Genomic DNA, 14,323 nt, shown 5'->3' with positions numbered 1-14,323 from the left:
AGTGGAATTAGTAAAATCAATAATACTTTGGCTTTGGAGAGAGATTAATGGAATCAATTATCAGAAATATCTTAATTTATTGTATTCAAAATACGGGTAGAGATGTATTTTGGTGTTAAGATATCAAACTTTTTTTATGTACTAATATAACTTATTTTGAAGTATTTGTAAGAAATATATTTAGAAAATGAATCTATCGATGGTCTTATATTTAAAGACAAACAAATCATATTTCAAAGAATCTTATAATTAGGAATGGAATTATGGAGAAGAAAATCCAAAAAAAGTGGCTGCTAACATTTTCAATTCCAACTTTTTGGTAAGTACTAATCAATCACTAATTTAAGGAGACCACATTGTTGAGACTTTCAAAGACATTTCTTCTTCCCTTTGTGGCAAATACAAAATTTAATACAAAAACTATATATTAAATTATTAATGCACAATCCACTCCTTGTTATTGTATATATGAATATAAATCTCCACTTCTGAGCTGCTATTTTCTTCCAAGAACACATTAAAAAACATTCCAAATGAAAAACTCTTTACTAAGGTCAACGGCACGAGCTTTGTTCTGCAGTAGCCGGAGCTATCACCGTGGTCTTTCAACTGCGGTGACTGTTCAGCCGAGACACCAGAATGGCGGTGGCGCTCTTGGAAGCTTCTACTGGCAGAAGATGTCAACTCTGCCAGAGAAAAAGGATCAGCAGTCAGAGGAAAATAAGAACAGTAATGACAGCAACACCGTCGTTTCGAGTTACTGGGGGATCACTAGGCCCAAGGTTCAAAGGGAGGATGGAACTGAGTGGCCATGGAACTGTTTCATGGTAAGAATATATGCTATATAGAGGAGGTATCAGAGTTAAAGCATGCATGAGTAAATCTAAACTTAGTTATTCCGCTTAATAATTCATTATAAACATTGAACTTATTTATGTTAATGATCATAAATAAAAAATTCTTATGAACCTAAAATTTTAGATAGACTTACATATATTATATGTTGATTTGAATTTATTTAATAGAGCATCAAGTAAATTTATTTAAATTTGTCGAGTTGATCTATTCGATAAAAACTTTTGATTCAAGCATTAGATCGATGAAATTCAATGTTAATCTAGCAGTGTTTTCAATGTTAATCTAGCAGTGTTGTATTTCGATAATGTCTCATATGATATGTTCTCTATATATGATGTCCGCTGCAGCCATGGGAAAGTTACAGCTCAGATGTGTCAATAGATGTTACCAAGCATCATGTACCAAAAACATTTGCGGATAAGTTTGCTTTCAGATCTGTCAAGTTTCTAAGGGTTCTCTCTGATTTTTATTTCAAGGTTTGTGGGCTATGTACTGCTACATAACATATATTTCTATCCATTACTCTATATGAAAATTATAAATGTCACATAAAAATTACTTTTTGTATTTCATTAAGCTATGTTTAATGTGTAATTAGAATTCCAACATTTGAGTCATAGAAAACTTAGCTACCATACCACATGTGTTGTTGGTATGGTCCTTTGTTAAAAATTGGCTACTAAAATATTACTTAGTAATAAAAAAAAATCTTTATTCTTAGTGGTTTATTGATTTATTAGTTGTTAATCATCTTCAGATAAGGTTGAATAGTTTAGGAAAAACCGTTTCGATGCTGACTAAACACCAAATTGCCTAGAAGAATTTTGATTGATGGATTTGATTAATCTGAACTATAACTGCTATAGGAACGGTACGGATGCCATGCAATGATGCTGGAAACAATTGCAGCCGTCCCGCCAATGGTGGGAGGGATGCTTTTACACTTGAAGTCTCTAAGAAAATTTCAACACACTGGTGGTTGGATCAAAGCATTACTTGAAGAAGCAGAGAATGAAAGGATGCATTTGATGACAATGGTAGAGCTTGTAAAACCAAGTTGGCATGAAAGGCTTTTGTTTATTACTGCTCAAGGTGTTTTCTTCAATGCATTCTTTGTTTGTTACATCCTCTCACCAAAAACAGCACATAGGTTTGTTGGTTATTTGGAGGAAGAGGCTGTGATTTCATACACACAACATTTAAATGCAAGTGGTAGAGTTGAAAATGTACCTGCTCCTGCTATTGCTATTGATTATTGGAGACTTCCTAAGGATGCAACTCTTAAGGATGTTATCACTGTTATTCGTGCTGATGAGGCTCATCATAGGGATGTCAATCACTTTGCGTCGGTGAGTGTCAATTGTAATATATTTATTTTTGAATCTGTCAATTTTAACTTTGTTAAATGTGTTTTTCATCCCTATAAATATATCATCTTAGTCTAAAAAAAAAAAATCTTCAAAATTAATTTGAATATGAAACTATTAAGTTAATCATACTTTGAAGTCTCGGCAATGTCAAGATTAAGTGAACTTTATATGAAACTATTAAAACATGTCCAAAAAAAAAAACTTATATTAAACAAGTGACACTATAGTTAAAATGCAAGGACTAATATTGATAACTGAAAATATGTGAGAACTAAAGTTAAGAAGAAAAAAATATATAGTAGTGACTACAAACAAAAGTCTATTTATAAGGATGAACAACATTTTCTCAAAAAAAAAAAAATGGATGAAAACCATTTTTAAGTCATTATAATTTGTTTAAAACACTCTTGATTTTAATCTATTTCCTCTTCATTTGCTCTGAATGTTGTGTTCATCTTTTTGTAGGATATTCACCATCAAGGAAAAGAACTGAAAGAGGCTCCAGCTCCTGTTGGTTATCATTGAGTCATGTTTTTATGGAATTTTCTAGCTAGCCTTTGTTATCTAAACTTTCAATTCATGTCTGAATTCTTCAATAAATAAAATGTATTTTCAGTGTGCATTTTGTAACCTGAAAGTTTACCAGTATTCATTACACAATATCTCATCAAATCAATTAATTGGTGGTGGTGTTTGTGATCATCTATCCTATCAACAGGATTGATGCTTGGCAGAATGGAGTTAATAGAACTTGATAATAGTTTGGCTTGGATAGAAATTAATGGAATCAGTCATCAGAAATGCCTTAATTTGTTGTATTCGAAATAGGGGTAGTGGAGTATATTACTGTCTTGTACTGATATGACTTATTTTGCTGTCCGATATGGCAAATCTTGTGCCTGATTGTATATTTCTTTCATTGATTAATTAATAATAGTTTCAAGTTGGATATATTATAATTCCAAATCTACCAATACTTCCATCCCACCAAGAGTTTTGATTCCTCCTGTCCTTTCTCAATTTCCAATGAGTAAACTAGTGTCAGGAAAAGTTTTTCTATCAATTATAAAATTTATAAGGAAAATGTTATGGTTAAGGAAGCTAAAAGAAGAAAGTGAAAGTCAAAAAAGACACGGCCAATGGAAAGGCATGATGTAATATTTCAAAAGAAAATATAATCTCAATTAAGCTTCAATCAACAGAAGGTCTCTTCAAAAGAGATCAGGCAAACAATTAATGCAAATGAAAATATAAATTAGTCTAGATAGGTCCTCCCATGTACAAAACTCTAAAACATATTGAAATAGGGTATTTTACACATCCACAAAATGTGTGCATAGCCATTTGCAGGTTCTTTTTCTTTTGATAATATAATTTTACATGTATCTTTTTGTTGTCCAATTTCTACAGATATCTCTCTATTTCTGTTCTCAGTATATTTCAATTCCATATATCCGCGGCGCATGCTCATACTCGTAAGGAAATTTGAAACAATTTCCAAAGGTAGAGCTGGAACGATGTTCAATATAGGGATATTATTGGATTGCAAAATTGATGGTCAAAGTCAAACCATGTAAGTCATTCCAACCTGCATTAGATGTGAATGCGGTACGCTTAAATTTGCGACCCCCCTTCTGCAGTTCTTTCTCAGGAAGGCATAAAAATAGTTTATAACTAGCTTCTTAATAAACCAAGACTCTTTCCTTGCCCTTATATCTCCATGACCAAGAAGATAAACCAATCCAGATTCTTTAGCATTGCGTATAAAAGATAACTCTCTTTCCAGAAGTTGCTCTGCATCGAGCACAAGGGGTCTGGGAGACGGAGGGCCTGCCTCTTCTGATGTGCTGGGTTCAAAACTGGGCATGAATGATTCATTAAAATCAGCCAGAAGGGGAACACCAAGTGAGTAAACACTCCCATTTGGAGCTATGAGAACTCTAGAACCAGCGTACTCGTCCTCTAAATCAGTATCCTCATCCCCGTCACTTTCAAGTGATCTCTCCTGAGCCTCGCGACGTATAAACTTCTCTAAGCTCTCCATTAGAAGCTGTTCAAAAGCCTGGTGATTTTCTTTGCGAGCATCTTTGTAACCATACCTGTTGAGAAATAAATGTTCAGATCAGACATGTAAGATAAAGAAACATTTTAATGACAAGGACAAAATTACAAAACACGGTGTTTCAGATGAAAATATTGCATCCTCATGAACTAACAAACTACCCCAAAGAGCTGCTAATATCATTGTTAAATTTTCCCAAATTGTTTCCTAACCTATTCCACAGAGAGAGAGAGAGAGAGAGAGAGAGAGAGAGAGAGAGAGAGAGAGAGAGAGAGAGATTTGAAGCTATAGCACTATTAGCATGTTTCTAAAAAGTAATATGCACTTATAGCACTTATTACCTGGCAATACAACGAAATAAATGATAGCTTCTCTGGCAAACTCGCCGAAATAGAAACCTTTCACTTTGAGGCACCATAGCAACTGGAACGTACTTGATACTCACGAATATAATCATGGAATGTATTGCTGGAAGTGTGGTTAGAAAATGCCCAAAAATTCCTGGAATTCCTTTGACCAACTCATTATAAAGTAGACCAACTCCAGGAGCTCGTATTGTCCCAAGATTGCAGCCCAATTCTCGCATTAAATCTGGTGACAACTTTTGTTTGACTTCAGTTTCATACTTGAGCTTGCTTCCATAGTTCCATACGAACATTATAAAAAACATAATTGCAGCAAAGACCAATATAATCCAACTTCCATCTGTTATGCTCCACAAAACCGATGAAAAGAAAACCAACTCCAAACCCAAGAAGACTCCCAGGAAACTCAGCACTATGACGATGTGCATCTGCCATATAAGAAGCATAACAAGAGTAACTAAAATGGTGGTCATCATCATCACCCCTAGCTCAGCAATGCCTGAAAGATGACAAAGGAACAGGCTGAAAACAAATACATTTTCATATATAATATAATACAACAATATTGAAGAAATTCAGTGTCTTAGTTAGAACCAAAGAGAAAACTGCCTTCCCCTATCTAAGCTTGCATGATCCAATTATTATCGACATATTCATTTTACAAGCTCAAACCTCGAGGTTAAAGCTTTTCCCTGGATAAAACAGAAATGTTTTGCCAATGAGGATTGGTTAAACCAGTAGGATCGAGTAGCATACACATAAAAGGTCTTGGTTTTTGATTGGTATCAGAGCCTAACACTTGTTGAAGCATGCCACATGTTCTAATCATGGCTTTGAATTGCAGCTGCGGTCGTTGTGATCGCGGTCATTGTTGTTGCTGCGACACGCTTTGTGGCGTGAAATAATTTTAAATTTTCACCCACTACACTACTAACCCACCATAGCAGAGACGAAATTTGCTCTGTAAATACTGGTTGGGAAGTCCTTGAAATACACAGTTGAGAAATTGTTAAGGGTAAGATTTTCATTAGATCTAAAGCAGATTGGGATTCGGGGTTCTAAAATTTAATTTTTAGTCAGATGATTCGAACAAACATGGTCAAAATATATTATAGTGATTGAACTTTATGTGATGCGGTTACGATGTGGTTGTACATGTGATTGGAGATCCCACTGCAATTGCGGTGCGATGCCGTTGCGGAGGATACCACAACAGCAATACTGCAGCCACAATTGCAGATACCAACCGCAATTTGAAACCATGGTCTTAACCTTGGAACTGGGAAACCTCTCTTCCACCCGAACCATTATGAAATATTGGGGAGGGGGCAATGCTTGATCTCATCCATTTGGAATAGAATTGTTGGATGAAACCATGTATACCTATACTTACATCATGTTTTCTGAGCATACAGCCAGTGTTTGAAAAACTGCTAAATGAACATTTCACACATTCAGCAGATTTCATGGTATCTAAGCTAGGTAAATTTATGATACTGGTGTAAATTCAGGTCAACCAGCAAAAGCTAATTGGGTCCTCTTAAACAAGGATCCACTGACACAATTAGTATTCTTAAGACTATATTCAAGAATTTCCAAAGAGAAATATCAAGAGTGAAGCTCAGTGCCTTTCCAATTAATTGCAGCACCATAAGCTTCTCGAGCAATCTATTCTACATAGTCGATCCCACTAAACTTACAATTTGACTAATGCATGCGGCTGATAAATTTGAAAAATTCATCAAGATAAAATAAATATTTTGAAATAAAAGAATTACCATATGCATTTCCAATCTCATCAATGCTGGATATAGTACAAACAAACACCAGAGAAACAGCCAACAGGAACCAGTTTATGACAGGGATATAGATTTGACCCATAAATTTCCGAGAGGTGTGAATTATTTTAAGTCGAGGGAAACAACCAAGAGCAGTTGACTGTTTTATGCAAGAAAATGTAGCTGTTGTCATAGTCCGACTTGCAATTAGTGCAGCAATGTTGGCGATGAGAAAAGTTGGCCAGAATGCACCACCTGCAAATAAAGAATAGTATTACACCGAAGTTTATGGGAAGTGCAGAGACGAGCCGTTGTAAAGCATGCAAACATACTGACACCTACTTGGAACAGAAGAAAAAAAGGCTTCACCAGCATCAGTATGGTGTTCCATAAGGTATGCAGCTTGACCCAAATAACCCAATAATAGGCACGGCAAAACGAGAAATAAAAATGTAATCTGCAAACAAACCACCATCAGTTTCATCAATATATAAGTTGATATGACAAAAGATGTGAAAAAATTCCAACCAGAAGCCATGATAGATAAAACATAGGCATGATTCATTACCTGAACTGATCGAACAGAGAAGTAGCAAAGATCTGCAAACATGGCTTCAGAGCCTGAAACATGATCCAATAACAATGTTAATTCATAGTGGACGGGATTCGTGCATGCCACCAACAATTAAATCAAAAATGCATATTTACCACATCTCAATATCAACGTAATGGGGAGGATAATGTAATAGCTTTTTTGTTTGGCGTACAAAAATCAGACTATGTTAGGATATTTAATGATGGGGTAGAATGGAATAGATTAGAGTGCAGTTGAATGAAATAATTTTTCACACCATTGTCTAGATATATTTTTATGATAAAAGGGTTAAAATTTTCATACCATTGTTTAAAAAGTAGAAGGGTAAACAACAAGATTAATGAATATAATTTTTTTTTCAATTACATACCCCAAGAAGAAAGATAGAGGTGGCCTATGAAATAGAATGCAATATGTCCCATAAGATTTTATTACAGTTCATCTTATTTCAAACAATCCAAAACACAGCCTTAAGGGGAGTTTGTCTCTCGCTACAAGGTCTGGATGCCCATAACCCTCATCAAAAGCTTACAGTGGTACTTACAAATGACCTATCAATGAAAGACCACTGGCTAGAATTAAAACTACCATTTTATCGACACTATCTAATTGTACTAATTCAGCCAACTCTCATGGGAATAATACATGTTTCTCAAACAATAGTATAATTTTCCCATGAATTTCACAGGCCTGTCTGGATTGTGGCTTATTTGGGCTTATCTACTAGCAAAGTTTTGTGAGACCGTTTGGGAGAACTTATGAAAACAGCTTATGACAATTTTCACAAGTTTTTTTCAACTTATTTTCATAAGTTCTCCAATATAGCTTATGTAAACAACTTATAGCACATACAAAAACAATTTAACGCTATTTTATCTTTTGCTATAAAAATAGCTTATGCAAGCTTATACTTGAGCGTTTATTATGATAACAGGGTAAGCTGTTTATCCAAACAGGTAATCAAATAAAAAACTAACCAACCCACAAATCAATACTCCTGCTTTTTTATACTAGATGCATGTCACCACTATGACGGTATTTTATTCCGAATAATGAATCATCTATGGCACACAATAGCAACACTATAGCGGCTACACATTGCATCACTCGGGGGTTTCATATGCATGCCATTTCTGGGTAGCAGCTGGTGTCTGCATACTCAGACTGCTATAACAGAAAAATGCAGTCCCTCCTATATAGTAAACCAGCTGGATCCATCCCAACATAAATACTAACTATACAAACATTTGTCATTCAAAAACAAAAACAGTAAACCAGCTAAAAAACCACATTTCTATTGATTTTTTTGCTTTCAAACTTTTTGTTGTATTGTCTGGTGATTTTTTGTGTGTTTTATATTTCAAAGACAATATATGGTTTGAAACCTATATTCCTTGATCATTCATGCAAGACATGTTACCAAGTTCACCAGTGGTACTCTTAACTATCAATACTTAAGCACTTGAACCTGAATCTTTTTTTCAAGCACCAAAGAAAAGAAAGACTCAGGTCCCAAACTCCATTGAATCTCAAAATCATGATAGATGGCAGTAGGCATTTCATTAAACTTCAGATAGTAAATGGAAAAATCAAAATTAGCCATTGTAATTGCTACCAGCACATTGGTTTAAAAATAGAGAAAAACAGAGACATCAATAGAATCAAAATATACACAACAAGAGAGAATATATATTATCACATCTACCATATCAATGATTCTGCATATATGTGTTTACCAGTTGCACACAGAAGACAGCCCCCAAGAGAATACCATGCTTTAGTTGAATTCCTTGCAAAGAAATAATAGATGTGAATAGGATTAAAAGCCCTAAAAACGCTGCTGTCATATTTGACAAGATTGTATACACCATTGCCCGCAAGAGAACAGAACCATATAAACAATGCAGGTCCTACAGCAAGCCCAACTTTACTTGTTCCATACTTCTGTAAACTGAACAAAACGACAAGGCAAGCAACAGAAATCATCACCACTTCATCTGCATAATCAATGAAAAAGTAGAAAAAATTAATCCAGCTACACAAGTAATTCTAAAATTGAAATATTTAACCAATTTTTCCCAGTTTCCACCAGATTTGCCTAAACTATAGGAACGGCATCCTGTACACACTTAGGTTGAATTAATATACAAAGCATAAGCACCCTATCAACACATGACTGAATTTTCTCACCAATGGACCAAATAATAGTTCAGACAACTTTACACACCAAAACAATACCTCGAAAGCTAGTACTATTAATGGAGAAGCGAAAATTATTAATTTCTAAGTAGAAAGAAAGACAAAAGCTATGCTCTGATCTTAACGTGTCTGTGGGTAATATCAAATGCAGGTATTAACGCACAAGAGCTTGTTAATAGGTTAACACAATACCTTGTTGAATTGCATCTACCCCAACCTTCAAGCCATTAACAGATGATAGTACTGCAAGAAGAAAATTTTGTAAAGTAAGAATCAATATGAAGTAAACAAGAGCTTATTGAAAACAACGGCTGGCCATGAACACAAGCAGCAAGATGTCATTACAATTTACAAGCATGATATATCTATCAATCTGAATTCTAAACATACTGTGACAAAAGCATTTGTGTAGAAGTTACACAATACATGATACTAGAGCAGTAAGTAACCTGACATTGCTGGTGTAACAACCCCATTAGCTATCACCATAGAAGTACCAGCAAGAACTAATAATAGCAGAACCTTCTTCAGAGTGATTGAAGACTCTAGCCTTTCCTTGATTTTTAAAGACCTTTCAAGCTCAGCGGACGGAACCTTTAGCCTAAAGCCTGATATACGGGCATCTGATGGCAACTGATTGGGAAGAAGATTCACCTTTGCATTTCGACAAATCAAGGAATACAAGGCAAATGTACCACCTGGCAAATGGTTTCAAAACAACTATAAACAAAACCAAAGACAGAGTATATAAGAGGAAATGTGAAAGAAATGTTTTATCTTTAAAAGACTACATTCACCACCATACCTTCGCCGTCATCATTGGCCCAGAGAACGACGAGAACATATTTGAGGAAAGGAATCAAGATTAAAGTGTACAAGACAAGTGATAATGCCCCAAGAATGTCTTCATTATCATTAATAGGTGCCTTTCTAAACATAACACTGAAGGTATATAATGGGCTTGTTCCAACATCACCAAAGACAACACCAAGAGTTTGAAAAGCCAACACAATTTTCTTTCCTGTGGTCATATCCTGCAACAACAAAACACAATGAAGAAAATAGATACAAAAAATACTAAAATTGACAAAAATTGATTTTGAATAAATTGGTTTTGTAAACTTTATTTCAGTTAAAAGTTAATTGAATGTGAAGTGGTTTATACTTTCATACATTCGTGTAAAAGTGAGTTAAACAATAAATTTGAGTGGAAAAATCATGTTTTGAGTCAAACTACAAATCCTAGCTTCAAGTTAGAATCAATTCTAGAGAAAAATTAATTCCAATCGACATCGCCCAAACATGTCGAAATCAATTTTATGTTTGGACTCACTTTTGGCTCTCTCTACTGTAAAACCATACACACTCTAACGGAATTCACATCACAGCTACATAAGAATCTTATGATAAGCACACTGTGTGTTTGGTTCTGCAGTGATACAAAGATTTTGAATGAATTGATTATGTAAAATTGTTTTTGACTAAAAGTGAGTTAAATGTAAAGAAATTTATGTTTGGATACATTCATTCATGCAAAAGTGAGTTAAAAAAATAAATTCTAAGTTAAAAACCAATTGTAGAAGCCAAAAGCTACAATTTCTAGCGTCAAGTTAAAATCCATTCTTGAGGCAAAATCAATTCTGCTCGAGAACAACTAAACATGTCAAAATCAATTCTCCACTACTGGAATCAATTTTGACTCCTCAAAAAGTGGAACTAAACATACACTAAAAGTATGTTTGGTTCTGCAGTGACATGAATTAATTTTGAATGAATTGGTTGTGCAAAATTGATTCTCGCTAAAAGTGAGTTACTAAAAGTATGTTTGGTTCTGCAGTGACACGAATTAATTTTGAATGAATTGATTATGTAAAATTGATGCTCGGTAAAAGTGGGTTGAATGTAAAGTGATTTATGTTTGGATATATTCATTCATGCAAAAGCGGGTTGAAAAAAAAAATTCAAGGCAAAAAATCAATCGTTGAAGCCAAAAGCTACAAATTCTAACTACAAGTTAAAATCAACTCTTGAGACAGAATAAATTCTATTGGAGAACAACCAAACATGTCAAAATCAATTCTACACCAACAATGACAACAACCAAGACTTATCCCATAGGTGAGGTCGGTCACATGAATCAAATTATGCCATAATGTTCTATTGTAAACCAGATTTCGGTCCAACTCATTAATCTCTAAATCTTTCTTAATAAATTGATCTGGTTCTCTGCCTCTGGCGATCTGGTTATCTTTCATCTGATCTACTCTCCTTACGTGCGTTTGGTTTTGTGGTGGCGAGAATTGATTTTGAAGAAATTGATTTAGGTAAAAGTGAGTGGAACAATAAATTCAAGGCTACCCATTTGGATTGGCTTATTATTGAGCTTATGCAAAACAGCTTACGCAAATAAATAAGCTTTTATGTATTATTCATAAGTTTGTCAAGGTAGTTTGTGAAAAAACAGTTTTCGTTACTTAGAACTTATGATTTCGTTACTTAGAACTTATGAATTAACATAAAAGCCTATTTATTTGTCTAAACTATTTTTCATAAGCTCAAAAATAAGCCAATCCGAAACGATTAGAACCCAAAAGCTACAAATTCGACCTTCAAGTAGAATCAATTCTACTAGCGAAATCAATTCTACTCCTCTAGAATCAATTTTGCCCCTTCCAAAATCAATTCTACTCCTCCAGAATCTATAGGTCTCCTCTCAAAAACAATTCTACATCACTCGAATCAATTTCGACTCCTCGAAAAACGGAACCAAACATAATATAGTACAGATACAACTTGAGAAACAATTTAATGAAATACCTAATCACTAATAATTACTAAAAATCAATCCATTAATACAAAAACCAAGCATTAAAAAAATACCAAAAAAAAAAAAAAACCACCACACCTCATAGTGATGAGTATGAGCACCAGGAACCTCAAGAGCTTCAACATCAAACGAATCAATTCTAGGACCAGTACGAATAAGTTTCATTTCAGCATTATCTTCATCTTCAGAATCAAACATAGATTGATGGCGCATATCAGAAGCATCGTAATCCTCGATCTCAGATGGATCCTCGTCTTCTTGAAAAACCCATCTTGATTCGGTTGAGTCGAAGGATAATGCACTTCCGGGATCGTCTTCTTCTTCCGTCATTGAATTGTTGTTTCTAGGGTTTTCCATTGGAACAAAAATGATTGAAGAAGATGAAGATAGTTGTAACTGAAAAATTGTTTCAAATGGAATGTTTGTATGAATTCAACAATTGCACCATTTTTAATGTTAAGAAAAAAAAAAAAAAAGAGGACCAAAAAACTATGTGCTTTGTTATGATGATGGGAAGTGAGAATTTTTCACGTGCCAAAGCATGAGATTTGCCTAGGAATCATTTTGAAAAAAATAATAAAAGGAAAATGTGTATTTTTTTTTTACATTTTTTTTTGAAGGAGTGTATTTTTTTTACATATAATTTAAAATTGGAGTAAATCATCCATTTAAATATTTAATATCTTTTTTTTGTAAAAGTTTAAGATAGTGGATAACTGATAATATAGTCAATGTTTTTAATATCTTTTAATTTTTTTTATTAGGAAAAAGAAAAGATATGGTCCTCCAACCATTTTTTGAGAGGGAGATCCTCCAACAATGTTCATAGGTATTAAGAAAAATAATTGTAGTGAAAAATTTATCAAAAAGTTAAATAAGGGTATTTTTGCAAGAAAATCATTAGTGCATGTTAATTTTGAAAGTAGTCTTTATATTGAAGGTCAAAAAAGTGGAAAGTGGTCTTATAGTTAGGGTAGAGGAAGTACTAGATAAAATAAGTGATTAAATTAGTTAATAAATATGAAATGACGTAGAAAAATTTATTTTTAATTAAAATTTTAATTTTTCGATTAAGATAAGGGTTAATCAAGTAATTGCTCCATGTAAGTATCTAGATTTTTTGTTTTTAATCCTTAAAAACGAAATTGTACTTTTTAGTCCTCGTAAAAAAGTTTGCCAGCATTTATAGCTCCTGTCAAATTTTCCATCAACGATTTTAATCCTTGAAAAAATTTCCTTCCATATTTTTTGTCCCTAAAATTGCTGAATGAAAATGTTTACGAGGACTAAAAGGTGTAATTTTTGTAGGACTAAAAACAAAATTCTAGATATTTGTAAGGACTATTTACTTAATTAAAAGATAATTAGGGTAAAATTGAGAGAAAAAATAAAAAAACTCAAATGTTATTGAAGTTGCTTATCAAAAACACAACTTCCCCTAAAAAAAATAAAAACATTGTTTTATCATCTTAAATTTAAGCAAAAAGTAAAATGTATTTGGTTCCTATTTAGAACAAATACATTTGACTTTTATAAAAAATAAATTACTTGTGATTTTTTTTACACTACTTATGATCTTATATATAAGCAAAAAAGGAAAATGTATTTGGTTTCTATCTAAAACAAGTACATTTGACTTTTATTGATGGTTTCTCAAGATGTACTTGGATCACTTTATTGAAGGATCGTTATGAATTATTTAATGTCTTTTTAAATGGTTTGCTTAGAAATTAAGACTCAATTTGAAAAAATCTATATTATATAAATTTGTGACCTTCCTCAAGTCTATATATGGAAGTGTTTTTCTTATCATATTTTCATGACATGTGGCACTCTCAATAAACAAATTTTCTTATCCTATTCTTATGACACGTGGCACTCTGAACAAACAAAGCATCCTTATGCATTTGGCTTTCAATACTCTTCCATATTAATATTTGTAACCATATATATCATTTTTTTTAAAACATATATATCATGTATATATTTTTTTGGCCAATTCATGATTCTTTTTAGCCAATTCACATTTTTTTGAATTTATGAATTAATGAAATGAACTAACTTTTATTTTTATTTTCATGATGATAATATAATAATAATAATAATAATAATAATAATAATAATAATAATAATAATAATAATAATAATAATAATAATAATAATGTGAGACAATTTTATTATAATATATTTTATAATTGATATTAAAGAATGAAATTTTAACGAGATTATTTTATATAATATCATATTTCAATTGCATGTGTATTTGAAT

General features: G+C 33.0%; 2 protein-coding genes across 3 annotated transcripts; one reads left to right on the top strand and one right to left on the bottom strand.

Annotated features, from left to right (window-relative positions):
• The first annotated feature begins 248 nt into the window (after positions 1-248).
• On the top strand, positions 249-2,847 carry LOC146923189 (alternative oxidase 3, mitochondrial-like). Its single transcript, XM_085715896.1, has 4 exons — positions 249-827; positions 1,206-1,334; positions 1,725-2,207; positions 2,694-2,847. The coding sequence occupies exons 1-4, from the start codon at positions 534-536 to the stop codon at positions 2,751-2,753; spliced, it is 966 nt and encodes a 321-aa protein (XP_085572022.1). The 5' UTR covers positions 249-533; the 3' UTR covers positions 2,754-2,847.
• Positions 2,848-3,461: 614 nt separating this feature from the next.
• LOC146923188 (potassium transporter 7-like) lies at positions 3,462-12,478 on the bottom strand. 2 transcript variants are annotated; one of them, XM_085715893.1, is made up of 10 exons: positions 12,133-12,478; positions 10,033-10,261; positions 9,677-9,925; positions 9,420-9,470; positions 8,765-9,025; positions 7,002-7,054; positions 6,776-6,890; positions 6,434-6,688; positions 4,632-5,154; positions 3,462-4,327 (listed from the first exon to the last, which is right to left on the bottom strand). In XM_085715893.1, exons 1-10 carry the CDS (start codon positions 12,409-12,411, stop codon positions 3,793-3,795), a joined length of 2,550 nt encoding a protein of 849 aa, XP_085572019.1. In that variant the 5' UTR covers positions 12,412-12,478; the 3' UTR covers positions 3,462-3,792. The 2 variants fall into 2 exon arrangements, with proteins under 2 accessions (XP_085572019.1, XP_085572018.1); XM_085715892.1 differs by having other exon boundaries at positions 6,776-7,054.
• Positions 12,479-14,323: the final 1,845 nt, after the last annotated feature.

Source organism: Medicago sativa, chromosome 5, assembly GCF_051527215.1.
Source record: "Medicago sativa cultivar Bolivia chromosome 5, Bolivia_mono, whole genome shotgun sequence".
In the NCBI taxonomy this organism is placed as follows: Eukaryota; Viridiplantae; Streptophyta; class Magnoliopsida; order Fabales; family Fabaceae; genus Medicago; species Medicago sativa.
Note: the sequence above shows the minus strand (reverse complement) of the source record. Positions and strands in the feature narration are given on the sequence as shown.

What these genes read in the sequence shown, in the direction of transcription:
- LOC146923188 (XM_085715892.1), bottom strand. Translation starts at nt 12,411, where the DNA reads ATGGAAAACCCTAGAAACAACAATTCAATGACGGAAGAAGAAGACGAT. An exon ending in CTCATACTCATCACTATGAG is followed by an intron (nt 10,262 to 12,132) that starts GTGTGGTGGTTT and finishes TTGTTGTTGCAG; the next exon opens with GATATGACCACAGGAAAGAA. An exon ending in GGCCAATGATGACGGCGAAG is followed by an intron (nt 9,926 to 10,032) that starts GTATGGTGGTGA and finishes ACCATTTGCCAG; the next exon opens with GTGGTACATTTGCCTTGTAT.
- LOC146923189 (XM_085715896.1), top strand. Translation starts at nt 534, where the DNA reads ATGAAAAACTCTTTACTAAGGTCAACGGCACGAGCTTTGTTCTGCAGT. An exon ending in GGCCATGGAACTGTTTCATG is followed by an intron (nt 828 to 1,205) that starts GTAAGAATATAT and finishes TGTCCGCTGCAG; the next exon opens with CCATGGGAAAGTTACAGCTC. An exon ending in TCTCTGATTTTTATTTCAAG is followed by an intron (nt 1,335 to 1,724) that starts GTTTGTGGGCTA and finishes TAACTGCTATAG; the next exon opens with GAACGGTACGGATGCCATGC.